A 20,373-nucleotide genomic window follows, 5' to 3' on the forward strand; every position below is an offset into this window, starting at 1 on the left:
ATTTGGGGGGAAATTCAAACTCTGTAACTTCTGATAAGGGTGAAGGAGAAAGAAAAACAAACACTGAAATGATCAGCCAGGCGACACCTATAGACTATTCTGTTCTGACAGCAGCTGATTTTGGAATTACACCAGAATCTTTTACAAAACATCAAGGTAAGAGCTGTGGATGTCAGAAATAGATTCATAAGGCGTCTTTTGTGCAGATGGCATTCTGCATAATTTATGTAGGAATTAACAGTAGCTGTGAATTGTTGAGTATTTGGGATATATTGAGCAGTAGTAACTTCTAAACTATGTAAACAAAACAATCCAGAACAGCACTGGAAGCCTTCAGCCAAAGAATAGGCTGGTTAGTTCAGACCTGTATGTCAAATTCAGTAGTCCATAACTTCTCTGCCCTCACTGACTCCTTAAAATTACTTGGTTATAATGTGGTAATGGTAAAAGTAAAAGCAGCCAGAATTCTCCCTTCCATATAACTCTTAAAGGCACAGAAGCCCCTCAGAATCTGGCATCCTGACCTTCCCAACCCCTTTTCTCCAGATATGTTTTGCACACCTGCCATTCACTTAAGTTCCCATAGCTCATTAGACTGCTCCTTTCCTTCAGTGATCCTCCCTTGTGTCCTTTCAGATCTCTGCCTTCTTGTACATCTTTCCTTCTGTCTCATACAGCTCCTTTCCACAGATCTTACAAACCAGCTGAACAATCTTTTACAGAAACTAGGCTGAGACCGTTTTGTAATTGACAGCTTTGGTATGCTTTCACTGCTGTTTAATTTTCTTCGAAATTGGTGTGAGAGGGATGGGTTTTGAATTAGCCTACTGTCTATATGAAACACACAATAGCTCACTGTGCATGGACTGCAAGCGTTTAAAAATTTCCCTTCACTTTTATCTAAGTTCTGGGGTTGTGCAGTTGTAACACATTGGTTGGGTGGTATGGTGTTTTCTTTCCTTTAGTGAAGGCAGACTTTCAAATATGAAACTGCTGCTGAAATGCAAAACAAGTGTATTAGCTTTGTTGCTTTATTACCAGGAGGTCTACCATTCTTTTCAGCTTCACTGAATGTTCACAATAGACTGTCTTTTCTTTCAGGGAGGGACAAAAGCATATTAAACAAATTAAGGCGGCAATCTACAATTGGAGTACGGGGTTCTCCGGAAAATAATGCTCTTATCAGATATATTGCTCACCGAAAAAGAATGAGGACTGAAGATTCTCCTTCACAGGTAAGAATATGATATCCCTGGGATGGGAATGGAGTGGCTTGCTTGAAGATGTTTGAAAATGGATGTTATTTGATTCTTGGTGAAGCCTAGCTTGAATGCTGAAAGGGTGTGAAGTATGTAATCCCCCTGGGCAAAAACACAGACTGCTGGCCTTTTTAAAGTATGAGATGGTATACAGCAATCTTTGAGACCATGAGCAAGGGTTTTCATGTTTTTGCTGATGAAAATCTGACTTTACCATTAGTCCTGCCCATTTCCCAAAAGTGATGTGAGAGATTGTCTGAAAAAGGTACCATATAAATTGTGTTACCAGTGGTGTTAGCAGAATGAAAGCTTATGTGGAGGCAGTCTCTTGCAAAAACTATGGCAAGAATGCAGCCTGTTACACCAATCCTCTATCCTGTGGAACTGCTATCAACAAAGTCTATGCCTTTTATTGACAATGGGCTTTATGGCAATTTTGCCATCACAGCAATGGTAACCCAAAGTCTGTTGCTTTGCTGTTTCCCTGTTTGTTATACTGAAGGACATAAGAGGGTGTACTTGGGGACCTTTAAAATAGAGTAATTAAAATTTAAAGTAACAGTACCATATCTTGATTGAAATACAGTGTGCTAAATTCAAACGGGGGTGGGTGGTGGGAAGGATAGGTAAAAAGGAAAACTGGGCTTAAAATTAGTTTTCCAGAACTGCTGTAAATTTGGCTTTTCCCATCCTACAACTGAATAACAAATTCTTACAGTCTGTGCCTTATTTATGTCTTCTATAAACCTAAAAAAAATGCTAATAAGACAATATATATACCAAGTTCTAGTACGCAATAGCATGATAATGGTAAAGCTAAACATTTGAAGTATAATGGAATGGGGGAAGTAGCAAGTTAGAGGGTATGGTAGAGTGCTTTAGAAATAACTTTTCCTTTGTATATGGTATAACTGGTATTGTATATGGTATTGGTTAGAGCAGGGGTCAAACTTAAGGACTGTGGGCTGGAAGTGGCCCGCCCATGGCTTCAATCAGGCAGTGGCTCTTTTCTTCCCCTCTCCTCCCTCTCCTGTCCTCCCTATTTGAAGCTTCCTCTTGTTTTTGCCTGCTTCGGCAGAAAGCTCTTCTGGGCTTGCAAAGTTACAAAGGAAATACAGAATGTATTTTTCCATTAAGGTCTCTGCACCCAGATAGACTACTCTGGGATTGTTTCCAGCAATATAAACAATGCTCTGGGACTGGAATGACAGGGTGCAGAGTGGAATGACAGCTCCTGGGAGCAGCAGCAGCATTCTGGAAATGGAATTCCACTCTGGGGGCCCTCATTCCAATACCAGAATGCTTCTGCTACTCCCAGTTACTGTCATTTCACTCTGGTGGCTGTCATTCAAGTCCCAGAGTAGTCTATCTGGGTCCAGAGACCTTAATAGGAAATCCATTCCACATTTTCTTTGCAACTTTGTCTGTGCTGCAATGTATTTCAGTGGAGTGGAGCTCAAGAAGTTTCATTCTCCAGTGTTTGTGTAGTTGAAGCTGTTGCTTGCTGGAGTTGTCTCCTTGCAAATACAGGGTTGATGTTTTGAGCCAGCTTGTCTGCTGAATGGACTTGAGAATGGGTGCCTGAGTGAGTACTCTAACCTGGGAACCCACAGCCAAAGGGGGACATTACACTGCAGAGTCACTGCCACTCTGAGTAGACCTGAGGGGGAGAGGAGAAGCTTGCCATGCCCAACCATTTTATGTTTCTAGGCTCAGAGCATTTTATATTGTTTATATTTTTAGTTTCTGCTGTGATCCTTGTGCTTTTTCTTGATGTTTTATTTTCAGAATTGCATTGCCAAACCCCACTATTCCCCCACCTTTCCATTTTATGCAGGTATCTTATGGGAGGGAGGTTTGGGAGATGTCAGTTAACAGATTGTTAAATAAACAAATATTGCAAGACTTTTAAGCATGTTTCACTTAAAATACAAAGTGAAAAATAATATCTTGTGTTTTATAAAGTTTATATCTCTGCTTCCTAGCACTACATTTTATGACACACATGGCCTGGCCCCACAAAGTCCCATTTATGTCAGATCCGGCCCTCATAACAAATGAGTTCAACACCCCTGGGTTAGAGTGCTGGATCTGGACTGGGGGGGGGACATAGGTTTGAACCCTTAGTCACCATGATGACCCTTATGAGAGTGGAAAAGTAGGGTGTAAATTTTGTAAAATAAGACGTGACTTGGTGAGTCACATTCACTCTACCTGACCCCTCTCATTTGGTTATTGTGAAAATGAAGTACGATAACCTCCCATGTATATTCCCTGAGCTCCTTGGAAGGTGTGAGGATTAATAATGTAACTATCAAACCAAGGCCGTTCTGCAACAAAATCTTTTGCTTTTATTAGGTTTGTAATGTTTGGTTCAGAAATCTCCTTATTATGCTTTTTTTTAAATAGGCCAGTCCTTTTCAACGAAATCTTTTATTGAAAGATAAAATAGCTGCCTTCCAGTCATCCTTTCAGGCATTTGAAGAAGCTGCGGAAGAAATGATCCATACACCCTACACCTGTAAGTAAGGAAATCTTAACCTAAAATATGTTTGGTGTTTGCCATTTACAAAATTTGCCATACTTGGAACTTAACAGTACAATCCTAAGAAGAGTTACCTTTTTAAGTCCGTTGAACTTAATGGGTTTAGAAAGGTTTAGTTCTGCTTAGGATTGTAACTTTTACTGAGTACCTGATTACAGTAGGATTTTTTGATATAGCTTATTGAGTACCTTGGTCATGGCTTTGCATGTTGCCTATCTTAATAATTTAGTGATATAAGGAAAGTTTGAAGCACTTGGCATGCCAGTATCCTGCTTTGCGAGTGGCAAGTCTACAGTTCAAGCCCTGGCCCCAGATGTCAGATAACTCCTGGGAAGAGTTTTCTTTGCCTAAGACTCTGGAAAGCCACAGTCAGTCTGATAGAAAATATTTAGTAAAATGGACAGATTACGTGACTTGTCATAAGGCAACTTCATGTGTTTATAGTAATGTACATGTTTTAAAATATCTTAAATGTAGCAAAGAAAGCTGGCAAAAGATCACATGAACAGTCGCAACTGGACCAAGTGGGACCATCAGAATATAAGGCAGTTGTTCTTGAGGAAAGTCTAAACTGTAAATCCACCAATGGAGAAAAGAATTCAGCTGATACTCAGGTACACGAGTACAGACAGTAGAATCTGTATTTTTTTCTAAGCATTTAAAAGCTTTTGTCAAGGATGTTCTTTCCCTTTCTAGTGTGCTCCTGAAGTTCCTTTGCAATAAAACAGCTACTTTGAGGTCACCCATTAAATGTCCTGGAAGGCTGAAGTGTTCTCCTGCAGGTTTCTCAGTCCTATGGTTCTTGATGTCAGATTTGTGTCCATTTATCCTTTGGCGTAGGGTTTTACTGCAGGCTGTGGAAGGTCAGTAGTTCAGCAGTTCGAGACCCGAGTGTGCCGCATGATGGAGTCAGTGAGCTCCCATCTCTAGTTCCAGCTCCTGCCAACCTAGCAGTTTGAAAGCAAGAAATTGCAAGTAGATAAATAGGTACCACTTTGGTGGGAAGGTAACAGCGTTCCGTGCGCCTTGGTGTTTAGTCATGCTGGCCACATGACCACGGAAACGTCTTCGGACAGCGCTGGCTCTTCGGCTTTGAAACGGAGATGAGCACCGCAACCCTAGAGTCGGATTCGGCTGGCTTTCGAGCAAGGGAACCTTTACCTTTTACCTGTCTAGAAAACCGAAGGGTGTTGTTGGCATTTAATGACATATACAATGTTAGAAGATGAGTGTGTGAATAATTAATGTTGTTAGGTCTAGTGATTGTGTTGTCTGAGTGTATGTGGCAGCAAAGTTGGCATCTGGGTTTATTGCAAGCTCTGGTACCGGTGTCCATGTTCAAATGAGATGTTGTAGTATTGTGGGTGAGGAGTTGTTTGAGATCGGAGGACTGTCTGTGCAAGAAAAGGTTTGGGGGTATGTTAGAGAGGACAAACCTCTTTCACTGCAGTGGGAACCACCTCCACTTTCCTATTATCTTGTAGAAACTAAAGAAGGACTTGTTTATTCTCAGGAGGAGGTCCAGCAGTTGTAGAGCAGATGGTGCTTTCCTTGGCTTCTTGTTCTTACATTCTTTCAGCCTTGAAAAGTACATCTAGTGGATTGTCTGATGCAATGGAAGATCCTCCATGGAAGTGTCACTTAACCAGCTCCCTGACCCATTTCCCCCACCCCCATGTGTTTCTATTCTGTTTCTGTTGTGTGGTCAGTATTTCAGTCATGTAAACTAAAATGTTACATCAAGTCTGAATAGTCTTAATTGCTACTCCTAGGAAATTCCAGTCCTGCACCCAAATACTGTAGAATCTCGATGTTTACTGTTGGAAGCTACTCCAGCTGCAGGCATCTCAAATACAGCACGTGGTAAGAATTAACTGCTACATTTTTACAGACTTATCTAAACAGCACTCCTCCTGGAAGTAATTTGTTACAAAAGCTGAATCTCACATAAATGTCACTTTGTTGGGCTGGGCCATTTGTGCCATAAAATGTAATGTGGGGTACCAGTGATATAAACTTTATAAAAGATATAAGCATACCCAATTAATGGTATCATTTTTTTTTACTCAAAATACAAGCATACTTAAAACATTAACACCCGTACAGTATTTCTTATACTTAACAGTCTTTGATAACTGACACGCCTCGCTCTGAATTATTGCATCAAAATCTGGAGTCAACATCTGTGCTGTGGCAATCTTGAGTGTGCTGTTTAGGTGTGTATCTGTAAGCTGAGACCATACCTCTGATTAATTGACACTTATTACAGAGAAGAACTGTTCACATACGTTGTCCCAAATAGAGACATAATTTTAGAAGCAAAAGCCTTAAGTTGGGGGTAATTTAGACCCCAAAACTGGTAAAATTTGCTAATGCCAACTTCAGAAAGCTTATCCTTCAGTACAGCATCATTCTGCTCCCCCACCTAACTGCGATTTTTGGTATCCTTTCATTGGTACATAGGGAGCGGTGTGAATGTCCCATTTTATTGACCGTACTGACTCAATATGTGTAATCTACCTTGAGTATGCCTCCCACCTTAGAGAAACTTCCTGTGTATCCCCCATCCCCACCACAAGTAATCCCCGGGGTCCTCTTCCCTTTCTGAAAATACACTTCCCCACTACACTAGATCAGCAGCTTTTTTCTCTGCAACCCTGTAAGCATTTTTGTGTGTGAAGCAGGGTTTCTTCCTCCCTGAGAGAGGTTCACCCCAAAATGTACACATATAATTTAAACTCTCCAAGGAACTGGAGCAGCTGCCCTCAACACTTGCTCAATCCACCACAAAAGTTATGAACCCTCCACAGATTCAGCAACTACCTGTCAATGACCAGAACTCCTCAGTCAGCCCTTTTCTCCCACCACTTAGCTCCTTCTAAGCCACCAGAAAGTACTGAATTGTGTCAGAATGAGAGCCATAGCATCTCTCCAAAATGAGCTATTGTGCTCATGTGCCGTTTTCATCAAGGCAGGGGACCACCAGTTATAAACAGTAGCATAAAAATTCCAGTGCTATGTGATCTTAGCTTCTTGGGCAACCCTACAAGAAAATGCTACCCCATTTCCCCTATACCTAAAAGTCACTGGATTGTTTTGGTACTGTATTTGTAAGAATTTGCCTGTATAGTACTAATAGGAGAAACAGAACTAAGTAAACACACCAACTTGCTGGCTAACTTTTTGTTCTAAAGGTATTCGATCTCAAAACACTAATGAAGAATTAAGTACCTGTACTATATCACAACAAAGCTGTAAGAAGGTCAGATTTGCAGAGAAACAGAGCCTGGAAATATTTGATGAAACCAAGCCACCTATTACCCCACTGCAGAAAGGACAGTTTCTGTCCACGTACCGTGATAGCTCCTGTCTTCGTTCTGTTCTGAAGAAAACACCAGTAGGGATGTTAGCTGAAGATATGAAGGTGAGTGTGCTTAGGTATGTAGCATTCTGCTTTCCAAATACCTATGGTAGTTAGCGAAAATGCTTCCGCTTCAGTTTAAGTTTAGAGTCCATTTGGCCGGCTCAGTCTCTGTACTGTACCAGTCACTTTCAGCAGTACTAATGGAATTTCCAGTCTCTTCCAGGCCTCAAGCACTAGAAATGTGCATTCAGTGACTGGAAAATTCTGCACTGATTGCCTTTTAAAATACAGATTAATATATTTTCTACAGATAATTATGTTCTCCCTTTTTTTGGTCAACGCTGAGCAGGATGCCCAATAGGAGCCATCTGGGGCAAGTTGGGCCCTGTTAATTCTTTGTGTTACATGCAAGGTCACTCATCTCATCCAGAGTCAGATCATGGATGATAAGTGATGTTCACCATTGACTCTGTACCTGTTGTTATCAGGCATGATTGCTCTCCATCCTGAACCCGTAGCTCAAAAGGGAAGGGGAGGGAGAGAAAACTGTGAACTTTGGGGCATGCCCTGTTAATCCGCCCCTATGTCCTTGCTGAATTCGCTTTCCATTGTCCCTTAAAAGCTCCATTGCCGGAACTTGTAATGCCCTTGACCAGTTCACATAATATCTCAAGGCACATTATCCACATAGCCTCCTGTGATCCCACAAATTATAAATATGGAGTGTTAACAGCAGCATTTTTTTCAGGATAAACCACAGACTTGTGAAATTATTGCTAGGCAGCAGTACGCTTTGAATGCATATGTGGTGGTGGCTGTTCTAGATTTCACGATCATCTGTGATAGTAATTGTGTGGTTTGAAGTATGGATGGGGGGCAGCTACATTTTTTCCTCCACTTTTCTATATTGTGACCTAGCTATGTGCTTAAAAAGAGTTCTGAGGACTGATTCTGTGTAGGGTATTTTGAAACTGGGCCTTTTCATAATTAAATTATTTACGTTGTTGAAGTTTGCGATTTTTAATGGCCAGAAATAGCTTTTACAATGAAATAACTGAGTATAATAGTACTATGTGGTCTGTTGTAGATTAACTTTTAGATCACAAGCCAAAGCTTTTATTCTGATCATTGGTGCATGAATCGATGCATATACTTCCCCATGTATACCCATCTGTTATCAGGTTTTACATAATCAGTTAGGAGTTACCTATTGGCTAGATCCAATAGGAAGAGACAATATATAAAAGCATTCTTAGAAATAATAATGATATTACTGCTTACTGTTTTATAGGGACATCTTGATTATACCAATACGAGAAAAGGAAGTGAAGAGCTGTCAGTCTTCCAAAGCCGTGATCCAGTGCAAACAGGTTCAAAATCCCCCTCCCAGCCCCCAACCAGAACTGTTTCTGAATACTGTCCTACTGAAGTTTCATTGACTCAAGTAGAAATGCCGAACATAAAATGGTCAAAGTCTTTGTCAACAGAACTTTAACATGCAAATAATATGTTACAGAAAGAAGTACCAGACCAATTGACAAAATGGAGGCACACAACAAAGAGGTAGATGTGAAAGTATTTGACGCATTTCAACCTGTAGATACACCAGTACATAGTGGAGAAGCATCATTCAGTCCATCTGCAACAAGAAATGACAGCTCTTTTAACACAACTCCCATCAAAACAACCTTGTCCCAACCAAATTTTGACAGTGATGATGTAAGTCATGTAGCTCCCAAAAATCTTCAAAGTAGTTCTGTACTGTTTTTGATGCTTGGAATCTTTCCCCTCCCCACTTTCTCTTTGATAAGCTTAGATAGCAAGTTCTGATGTGAGCAGCATTTTTTTCCATGCATGTATTCACTAGAAGTTCTGTTTTTTACATCTTGTGCCTTTTAATACCGGAATGCTTGCATGGTCTTCCTGAGTCGGGTTTAGCGCTGGCACAAGCACGGCTTGTGAAGCCTAACTGTGAGCTTTGCATGATAGTTTGAATTAACCAACCATGGGTTTTGATTGACGGGCAAAGCAGCAATCATGATATAAAAACAGGTTGCCAGCCATGGTTTGGTGTGAAATGGCCGAATTGGAGATGTGTGTACTGAGTAGGCAGAAAACAGACAAGCAGCTCTGGCTTCCAAAGTTGGTAAATTAGGTGCTCAGATTGTGACTTGGTTCTAAACAATGGTACTTGCAAGCTGTGGCTTGATGCCAACTGTTGTTTGGTGTGATGGTTGAACTGAACCACTGCCTCAGAATGTTGTGCAGTGTCAATAACTGCTGTATCTGCCTGTTCAGATTTTGAAACTGAATTGGTCAGGTATACTAAAGTTGTAGATCATTGTACTGGCCCATGTAAATTCCAGAATAAAAAACATGTAATGAGTTTTGTTAGGGCCAACCAAATAACACAAAACATTTCGCTGGCTTTTGAGCTCACCAAACCATATTTTACAAACATAAAAAGCATTTTTAAAAGAAGGAAATAAGCAGATTTTTAAAATAAAAAATGTTGAGACCTAAAGACCGAGGCTTGTGAGCATTTGATGTTAGATGCTGACAGGCTTGTGATTTTAATGCTATGGAGTTAGATTGCTGTACTTAGATTACAATACATTAGCCCTTCCCTCAGTATTTTGTACCATGTATATTTGTGTTTTGTTCAAACTGCGTGTTTGAATTTGCTGCTTTTATTACAGGGTCTTCAAGAGACATCAGAGGTAGTTTCCACCATTGAATCTGTTGTGAACTCAGGTGATATGGAAGGTAAAGGGGTGTGTTTTATTATCACAAGGTAGATACAGAGGTGGTGCATTCACACGTTACTTTGGGGAGGTAATAGCTGCTTCAGTATGCCTCAGACCCATGTTAGGTCAGTCGTATCAATACATGAGTGGATGGGCCAACGGAAACTGGTTACTTATGCCCATTTGGCTGGCAAGGGGCACAGTATGGTTTCTGTTTACAGATGTTCCAGTGTGATGTGGAGCAGAACCTTGCTGAAATGGTTTTCATGCCACAGTAGTAACTTATTAATTGGCTGTCGATGCTGTTTTCTGCCCAACATCAACTGTGAACAGCTCTTCTTTATGCTTTACGTATGTACTAAGTGTGGTTTATAATTTGTGAATCTAAATGCTAAACTGTAACTGCCATATAGTAGTAGTTCTGGCCTACCAAGGTAAATTCATGACGTTTACTAAATGCGTATTGCTGTAGGCATAGATTGAGGATCACATATTTTTCTTTCATTGCAAAGCAAGAATTGTCCTCCATATCTGCACTGAAGTATCGGCATGGATATTGGAATGTTTCTACCAAAAAAATGCAATCTTTTAGGTAAAGGCATTGTCAGAAGCCCATTGCATGTTATGCCGTGAACTAAACATATGCAAACATGTCTGGGATGCAGTATCAACATATGGATGTAATCTGAGTTTTTATTCTCTATTTTAGAAACAAAAGTAAGTTCTCCTGATCTCCATGCTGCATGCATTAGAGCCACTCGGTCCTCTGCTAGAAAGGTGAGTAAAATTGTCTTTCAGTGTTTACGTTATGGTCATAACTTACAATTAGTAATAAACGGAGACAGGAAATGTATTACTTTTTTAAAAACTAGTAAAAATTATAAGAAAACAGGGATTTTAATGTTCCCTTCTCTCAGTTCTAGCTGTGGGTAATGGCGCTTATAAACATATTTCCTTTTGTATATATTATGTACAATCGACACTAAAAAGTAATCTTTATAATGTAGTAGCCTGTAGACTTACTGCTTGACTTCTTTAATGGATGGTTCCTACTAGCAGGTCAACAAAGTAGAAGAAACGAGTGTCAGCCTTACAAGACAAATGCGAACCAAGAAGACTCGTACTACCAGTGAAGTCCCAAACCCTAGAAAATTCCAAAATGAAAACTCTGTAACAAAGTCTTCTAAAAAAACACCTGTACGTACATTTAAATTGCAGATGTGAGAGTTCTGTTCTGCCTGTGGGCTTTTTGTGCAATTTAATTTGCTTGGAATTAGTACTGGATTTGCAAAATATATTCAGAATATCAATCTTTTGAATGAAGGTTGTCTTGATTAGAGAATCCTGCTCAGACAGCTGTTCTTAAATTTGCCATTTGTTAGTATATTAAACTTGTGAAATGCAGTATTGGAAGGATATTAGGCTAATAGCTGGGTTAATTTCTTGATATTTGATCCTATATTTCTTTTAGTGTATCCTGTTATTTTGTGTGTGTGCTGTTCTCCAAATATCTTACTATATATTGAACATCTCTAAGAATATGAGAGGTGCCCTGCTGGATCAACCTAGTGATCTAGCACGTTCTGGTTCGCATAGCCTTCCAAGGCTACTGGTTGGCCACTAACAGAGTTTTAGAGGCCAGGTTGCTTTGTAGCACTAGTACAGAGGTTTAGTGCCTCCAGATGTGGTGGGTCCCTTCGTCACCATTAATGGGCCTATCCTTCATGAATCTGTCTAATCCCCTTGTAAAGCTGTCTATGCTAGTGGCCATCACTACATCCAGTGCCACTGAAATACACCCTTCTATGCTGTCTTCTGAATATCTGCAGGCTTCTAGGCGCAAAGCATTTGGAAAGAGGAAAAGGAAAAAAAAGACACAAAAAGTATTTCATGGGCATTATGAAACGGTGTCCAAGAAGCCTCTCTTGAGTCCAATTCCTGAGATGACAGAAGATATTTCCCTTATTTCATCTTATCAAAGCACACCAGAATCATCAGTTTCCATCTTAGGTATGTGTGTACCCATTGGTTGCTTTTCTGGTTTCTGATAAATTGTAAATCGCATGCTGGCCTAAGCAGTAATGTCCTTTTCCATCGCAAGGCTCTGAAGTTTAAAAATCTATGATGCTACAACAATACTTGCACAGTTTATTCCTAAAAATAATTACTCATGGACTTTGGAATTTGAATTCTGAGGTCTCTCTAGCAACCCTTAGCAGTCAGCAGCCTGCCCCAGGGCTGTGGCTGTCTAAGTCCTATACGATATCAAAGCAGCTAAGCCAGAAAACTGAAGAGAAGGCAGAGAAAATGGGAGGCCAAGGAGGTTTATGGAAGACCCAAACGACAACCCTTTATATTGACCTGTTCTTTGTTAAACTGGTTATACAAACTGTTATGCATCAAAACATTTTAAAATTAAGCTGCAGTGAGAAACTCTGAAAGTCCTGATGGCTTATTTCTGGCACATGATGACATAAAGCTGGTAGAATGTCAACTGTAATCCAATATAGTTAGGAGGGCCAAGATCATCTTGATCATCTTTGCTGCAAAATGTAAGAAATCCTCTGAAAAACTTGAAACAGTTGCATTGTTGAAATACCGGTCTTTGATTTCCAAATACAAGGGTTATTTCTTAGTAAAACATGGTTTGTTCTAATCATTTTTTTAGAACTCAAAACCACGATTCCTTTGGAAGAGCAGTCAAGCAAACCATGGTTTTGAGCTGTCTGTTTTGCCCATCCATCTTTAGGTGCAGTAGCCTCCAGAGGTGTTGCAGTGGCTGTAATTGTGATTTCTTAATTCAGACATTACACGAAATTATAGTTAAGGTCTTCTAATAATAAGCTTGTTGTGTATGAATTCAACCTATGACTTTACCTGGTACTCAACAGTTAAAACACAATCAAGTTCCTTCTCTAATTGCAACTTTCCTAGATCGTTCTTGTTCCAGCCTCGTACATGAAACACCCGAAGAGACAAATAGCATATTGCATAGTACAGAAGAGGGTGGTAACTACCTGCATTTCGACCTAAGTGCTGTGAAGGAAGATGCCTTACCTGACACGGACTCATGCTCATTCTTACAACTGCAAGATACTGTTCCAAACGACACACCAATCACATTTCCTTTGGAGCCACTTGATAACGATTCTCCTAAAGACTTAAAGAATGCCTTAAATGGACAAATGCTGAAAAGCGACTATTCAAGTGAGAGTGAGATGGAACTGTGTTTACAAAACCTGCAAAGAACTGGTGAAAAAAACAGTAAAGAAGCTTCACTTCCCATTGCAGATTCTGCAGTAGAGCAGCCAAGTGGAGGTGACATCTGCGTGAACGTTAAAAGATTTCCAAGGAGAAGCAGAAGAATCACCCGCTACCTCCCCAGTGTTGAGGATTTTCAAGCGGAAACACCTAGAAACGATCCCAGTGTTTCTAGAGGTAGTATAGAACTACCTTGTATGCCTCAGACAGTAAACGATTCTGGATTCTTAAATGAGGTACTGTATGCTATCGAGGAATCTTTCAGAAGCGTAACCAGTAGTACTCAAAAACGAGTGAGACGCAGCATGAGGCAGCTTAAAAATGCAGAAAGTGAAGGCCTTGCATGGATTTCAGTATCCACTAATGATTCTGTGGATCAGGCTCTGGTGAGTTCTGACTACAAAGCCAGGAGAAAGTCATGTGCCTTCTGTCATCCAGGATCAGAGATGCTGCATCCAGAGCAAGAAAACTTGGTCCATATTCTCACACCAATGATGGAGGATCAGAAAAGTGCTCGTGTTGGAGTTGAGCATTGCAGATCAAGGAAGAAAAGGAAGAGCATTTATTCTCAGGGTCAGGGAGAAAATTAAAATAGCATGTCATACATACAGAAGAGCAAGCCTTGGGTATAAAAGCGATCAAGTGTTACCAAGGATTCTAAACAGCTTTTGAAAAATTTTAATGATAAAAAATATTCATTTTATCTGTTCCTCGCCCCCATTCTCAAAGTGGCTGAATTTTTTCATAGCAGCTCCATTAACATGTCTGGAATTCCAGTAGCAGAAAAGATTAATGGATGTTAGCCAGAATTCATTTGTACATGCCAAATATCAATCAAAAGATTGCTGATTGAATAAATGCTGTGTAACTTCTTTTAAAATCTAACTACTTGTTTGTTTTTAAAATGTACTTATTTGGTATATCTGAACCTAGATGTTTCTCCTTGTAGCTTAGAGAAGTTTAAATATTATATACATTTAATGATCTGGAATTCTAAGTTCATTACATTTTGAAAAGTAGAATGAGGCTTTTTTGTGCTCAGTTGTCCAGACAGTTAATTCATGACCACTTCTGATAACTGCAGTAATTTACAAGAATGCTAAGTGAAAAGACTGTTCAGTTGAATTCCATGCTGTTATGGTGTCTTGACTTTTAAAAAGTCTCCTTGAGTATTTCTTTTACAGTTTTTTCTATCTTTCAAACTGTGTGTTCTACTTTTATAAGCAAATATGATTCGTCTGTTAGCAAAGTTTGAAATTTGACCATTTCAGGTTCTGATTATAAAACATTTTTCCCCCGGAGCTGTATCCAGGGTATATCAGAAGAGGGCAGTATGACATGACTTTTGTGAATATGAACACTTAGTTAAGATTTGCTTGACATTTTTGAAAACCACTGCATATCTGCATGTTTAGTTCTCAAGGCACACTATTGGAAGCTTGTGTGTTTGTGTGTATGTATGGCCTAAATCCAGCAAAATCAAACATTAAAGCAATGTCGTTTAGCCACATCTATACCTCTTCTGGGGAGCATAGGATTTAGTCTCACTGATTTCAGTAGGAATTAAAAGTCTTCAGCCTTAGAAACGCACAACACTATAGCCTACTAAATATGCTAATTTGTATATTGCTGGAAATAGAATTGAGGGAAACTGGTGGAAGATTAGGGAAGAAATAAATGTATCCTATAATGAATAGGATTTGTTATAATTGACAGCACTGCTCAGATAGCACTGTGCTTTGTGAATAACCATGGAATAAAGGTATGTTCCTTGTTCTTTGGTTCTCTCCCCTCCGCCCCCTCTCTCGCCACATATTGTGCATCTTTATTTCCTAGGAAGGAAATTGTTTATTTCTAGGTGTGGAATTTTATTGTTATACCGGGGAAATGCATCATATATGTAGAGTGGCATACCTTGTATATGCAATCTCAGTTCAACAAGGATTCACGTTTAGCTCTGTATTTGAAGATTGGTCATTGTGCTGTCAGGGCTTTTCAGCAAAACTAAATTTCTGCCAAAATATGTGTGTCTTGGTTCATCTGAGGCAATCTTACTGTGTAAGATGTACTGTTTTTGTTTTATGTAACTTATGTGAAAAAATAGCAGGCCGTATAAGCTCGTCTTTTCTTGATAGAAATTGGTTTCTGTGTCTGTAAAATTCAAATAGGAAGACACTTCTGACATTCTGTCTCATTTATGAAGTTGGTTAAATCTGAAGTAACATTTCCACTAGTGAAAATCTGTATTTATAATTCCATTGTGTTTGTAATAGACTGATAGCTCAGTCCTGGCCTTGCCTATAACTGTCGTGGTACAAGCTGTGGCAGTTACAGCAGTATCCTGTAAAAGTTAAGCAGGACACAGAGAACCTAACACATTTGCCTGTAAATACAAAGGGCATTGTTGGCTTCATGTGATTTAGTCAGCATGAGAGCTTCAGGGAGCACTTGGTGGATACAAAGGGCAGCAGCCTGTCCTAGACATGGAGGATTAAATTCAAGACTACTGATACTCTGGCCCAGGGAGTGGACTATGTGCTCAGTGCTGCAGCAGTGGAATGGGTATTTTCCCCCATACTACCAGCATAGAAAGTTCTGATTTCTCTCTCTTTATATAGCAAAATATAGGACTGGATTGTAAAATGTATAGCTGATTTTTAATAGGCTTCCACCTATAGGGGTCCTTCTCTCCAGAACAGCTGGAGAAGCCCTGTTTAAAGCACCCCTATGAAATGATCAATTGCTATAGCAGGACTTTCTCCAAAGCTTGTAGTCCCAGCAATTGCTTACCTTAAGAGGCTTGCAGATATCCTGTGCTACAAGTTTTAAAAGACAGTGTTGATGTATTTTCATTGCTCAAAAGCCGTCAGGCATTTCTTAAGAGCTCTGTCCTGATTTCCCCGGTTTAGAAGAGTTTTGAAGTGGCTCTTATGATATTTTAACTCTTGTATGTTAATGGAAGGTTGTTCTTATTCTAATATTGCTTTTGTAAGCCACCTTGACCATTTATATTGGTTCCCTGGGCTAAAAATAAAATACATTTCATCTTTTAAAATGGTTCAGCATTCCGGTTTATGTAAGCTGCTATGTGCAATATCTTAGCCCAATTTTCAGTTTTATGTGTCCCATTAACTTTCTTACTACTACCTTGTTTGGATGCAATCATCCAATTGCAGGGATAGAGAATTTAAATTTTACTCTGTGATGTAGTGGGTCTGAGTATTGATCAGAACCAGTTGCTTAGGCAGAAAAGAGTCAGATTAGCTATTACACAGCAGAGTGGAATGGGTGTTGTTAGGACCCACCCTTTCCTAACTCTGAGAATCATCCAAAATTTAGAAATAGGGAACAGCAGAGTTAAATCTAAACTTGGGGTTTGAAATGTAAATAGTGAACTGGTTCGTCGAGTTCTTACAGTGCAAGGGGTGTTTGGGACCATTGTGCTTGAGAGGGAAATTGGCAAGGGGCTGCACACTTCTGAATGATGTGTAAAGTCAAACACTTCATCCTGTGAGAACATGCCTCTATGAAACACTGCTCCTTTGAGAAATGGAGACAGATATACTTTGTGGCTTCTGCACAGTTCTGAGACCCAGGGGCTACTACGTAGCTGCTTTGGTTTAGGAGTCAGTGTTTTCCAGTGACCTGGCTCCCCGTTTTACCAAGCAGATTCTAGATTTACACTTCTAAAGAACAGCTAGCCTGAGGTGCTACTGGAACTCCTCTGTGTCTATGATGAAACCTATTTGAGGTCTCCTGTAGGGAGAGGCACTAGTACCCATAGATGTCAACTGTAAAAGCAGTGTGTAAATTTTTTTAAATCTTTAAAATGTTAAACATGTAGTCAAACCCCCCATGTAGTTGCAGGCTTTCTCCTAAGCCATACCTGGAGGCTATTCAACAGTCATAACACATTTATTTAATTGAGTAAATTTTCTATTTAAATTCAAGGGAGCTTGAATTCGAGGGGAGGAATAAGAAATTAAAAGTGAAAGAATTTAAAGTGGCAGATTAAAACCAAGTACAAGAGGACTATCCAGGATAACTGCCATGAAAACATACAACTAATTGTGTACCTGCACAAATGTTCTGTTTTAGGTTTGCAGAGAACTGAACTGCATAAATGTTTCCAAGGTAAAATACCTTCTCCAGCAGTCATGCCTTACCCACAAGACAGGCCTTGGATTTTGTCATCTTTGCCATTTGCCACCTGACTTGAGCACCAGGCCAGGTAGTTTTGTGACTATACAGTAGCCATAGTTGGGAGAAAATGTTGGGGCTTCCCCAGAGGAAACTAGGAATCAGGATCACCTGACAAACCTGATTTTTTTTTTGGGGGGGGGTTACTGGCTTTTATACAGAGTACAGGGAAGATAAGGCAGTGTCTCTGACCTGCATCTTCATTTAAACCATCAGTTGGTGGGGGTTATTTCACAAGTAGAGGCCACCAGCTGTACAAAAAAGTAACTCAGTGAACAGGCCTGAATTGTCTACAAGCGACCTCAGGTGCTAGCCGAACAATGAGATCTGTGATCACTGCACAGAATGACAGTATGAGCGGAACAGTAGGTGTTCAAGCAGGCCTATTCCACAGTTCGGTGATAACGTACCTGCTTTATGTGCAAGGGATTTCAAGTTCACTCCCCGACCAACATTTCTAGTTAAAATGATTTCAAGAAGCAGGATGTTTCCCTGATAGCATGAACAGCTATCAACACTTGCTCAGAGTAGACAATACTGGGATAACTGGTCCAGTGATCTGACTGTACGTGATAGTTCCACACATTTCAAAGGTACTAAACACAGTCCCTTAGATGCCAATAGCCTTTAGTACTATTTAGATATGCTCTGCTTCATAAACTAATTGCATAAATATAACTTAATATGTTGTCGAAGGCTTTCACGGCCGGAGTTCATTAGTTGCTGTAGATTTTCCGGGTTGTGTGGCCGTGGTTTTGGCATTGTAGAACCTTTCCTGAGGAGGTTCTTTTGTATGTGGATTGACTGTTGAAATTCTAATCTTATCTGTAGTGCTATTGTCAGATGCACAGGGAAGCCATTGAAATTCATAAACATAAGCACAATTTGAACAGGAAAGAAGAGAGTTTAAAAAGTAATAGGGCATGGTTTCCTGTCCTGAAAAACACAAAAGGCTCTACATCTGACAATAGCACTACAGATAAGATTAGAATTTCAACAGCCAGTCCACGTACAAAAGAACCTCCTCAGGAAACAAACCATATACAAAAGAACCTCCTCAGGAAAGCTTCTCCATTAGCATGTTCATAGCCTGGGGAACTCCTACAAGGTAATGACTCAGCCCTGCCCCACCTTCTGGAGTAGATATAAATTACCTGCCTACCATTTTCTTCTCACCTTGACACAGAGAATACTCCATCTTTCTGTGTTATACCTCTGAGGATGCCAGTCACAATTACTGGCGAAATGTCAGGTTCTACAAGGCCACGGCCACACAACCCGGAAAATCTACAGCAATTAATGTAACTTAAGTCTGAGAAACCCAGGGCAGAATACATAGTACTAGGCTCTGAATTAACATTTTGTTTGAATTTTTGTTTATTGATATGATTGAGACTGATCAAAAAACAAGACCTACATCTATACTCCCATGGTTATTCAAAGGTGACTTTTCCTCTGTGAGTTTAGCCTCTGAAGAATGCTCTGTGTGCATTGCTAGAGTTTTGGTTTTGTGGTTCGTGATATATGTTGCGTTCATGTCAGCCAGCGGAATTTCTGTAGGGGACCACTCGGAGAATACTATTTACAGGTAATCAGCCTCTGTTTCATCCACATGATTTAGGTACAGAGTAGCGATAGTTAAACTGAGCAGTATGTTTGACCCGGGGGGGGGGGGTGTTCTTTAGAAATGTTCGTGAAGCACAGAATCTTTGGATCTAACTAAATGTCAGCAGAAGGCACTGGCAGATGTGGATTATTCCCTATATTCCCTTCTGCTCAGTAGTCTTGTTCAACCTCTGGAAAAATTATTGCTGATGTTATGAGACCCATGTGATCAAAAAGCCGTGCTGGCCAGCAACTGCAGTGAGGAGGTGGGAGGGGCTGGTATCTGTTCTGCCATTGAAGAAGAAGAGGAGATTGGATTTATACCCTGCCCTTCACTTGGAGTCTCAGAGCAGCTAACAAACTCCTTTCCCTTCCCCTTCCCACAACAGATACCCTGTGAGATGGGTGAGGCTGAGAGAACTCTGACACAAACTGCTCTTTCAGGAACAGCTGTGCCAGAGCTTGTGACTGACCCAAGGTCACATCAGCCAGGTGCAAGTGGAGGAGTGGGGAATCAAACCCGGTTCTCCCAGATTAGAGTCCACACACTTAACCACTACACCAAACTGGCTCTTGTAGGTGTACTTGCAAGTTTTGAGACCCTATGAAGCAGGAAGGGACGTCCGGTCTTCGGTGCTTCAACAATGGCTGCGTCTCTGAGAGACGTGTGCCATGAATCGGGGATTAGGAGGGAGCGTGACTGCACGCTCCCCCATGAAGCCCATAGGCAAATGGGCTCCTAGCCAGGGGGCTTTGGAGAGCCCTACCTCCGGCCGTCAGCCAGTACAGGGGGGCTACTCTGCCCTGAAGGTCCTGCCCTGATTCCCAGAATTGGATTAGAAGCGACCACCGGATCAAGCGTTTGGAGGTTTAGCTATTTTCTCTGCCTGGTGTGATCCCAGGGGCCGTCTTAGAACTTGGTGGGTCGATTTAAGGACTGATGAGTGAGTTTTTCATTAAAATGAGACACCAAAGCCTAGAAGTGAAGTCCCCCTACTATAAACGGAGGGTGGGGGAGGGGACACCCTATCTTCCGATATTTTAAGCCAATGTGAAAGCATGATTGGAGGGACTGATCAAATTGTGGCGATGGACTGTAGCGGAGAGTTTTTCTGAAAGAGAGCTGAGCGTTTAAACTGACCTTAGAGACTTTGGCATTCTTTCTCGGCGAATGTAAACATCCCCAAAAGATGGCGATGAGAGGCAAGGAGGGAGGCGGGACCAATGCTTTCTTCAGGAAAGAGAACAGTGGAAAGCTAGGTCATATGACCTAATCATAGACTCTGTCTTTAAAGTGAATCGTCGGCCCTCTGGTGGCTAAAATGGAGCAGCGACCTGGATCTGTACTAAAAGCGGCTATATTTTTAAAGAGACAGTACTTGGTGCGCACTT

At 40.6% G+C, this 20,373-nt stretch overlaps 1 protein-coding gene across 1 annotated transcript; it reads left to right on the forward strand.

The window, feature by feature from the left end:
- CDCA2 (cell division cycle associated 2) lies at positions 1-13,766 on the forward strand. The gene is made up of 13 exons (XM_015427786.1): positions 1-156; positions 1,102-1,235; positions 3,669-3,780; positions 4,282-4,418; positions 5,577-5,667; positions 6,999-7,228; positions 8,460-8,538; positions 8,685-8,887; positions 9,868-9,934; positions 10,625-10,692; positions 10,972-11,112; positions 11,745-11,925; positions 12,850-13,766. The coding sequence occupies exons 1-13, from the start codon at positions 69-71 to the stop codon at positions 13,764-13,766; spliced, it is 2,448 nt and encodes an 815-aa protein (XP_015283272.1). The 5' UTR covers positions 1-68.
- The last annotated feature ends 6,607 nt before the right edge of the window (positions 13,767-20,373 follow it).

The sequence above is a fragment of the Gekko japonicus genome, unplaced genomic scaffold (assembly GCF_001447785.1).
Source record: "Gekko japonicus isolate JY-2015 unplaced genomic scaffold, Gekko_japonicus_V1.1 scaffold498, whole genome shotgun sequence".
In the NCBI taxonomy this organism is placed as follows: domain Eukaryota; kingdom Metazoa; phylum Chordata; class Lepidosauria; order Squamata; family Gekkonidae; genus Gekko; species Gekko japonicus.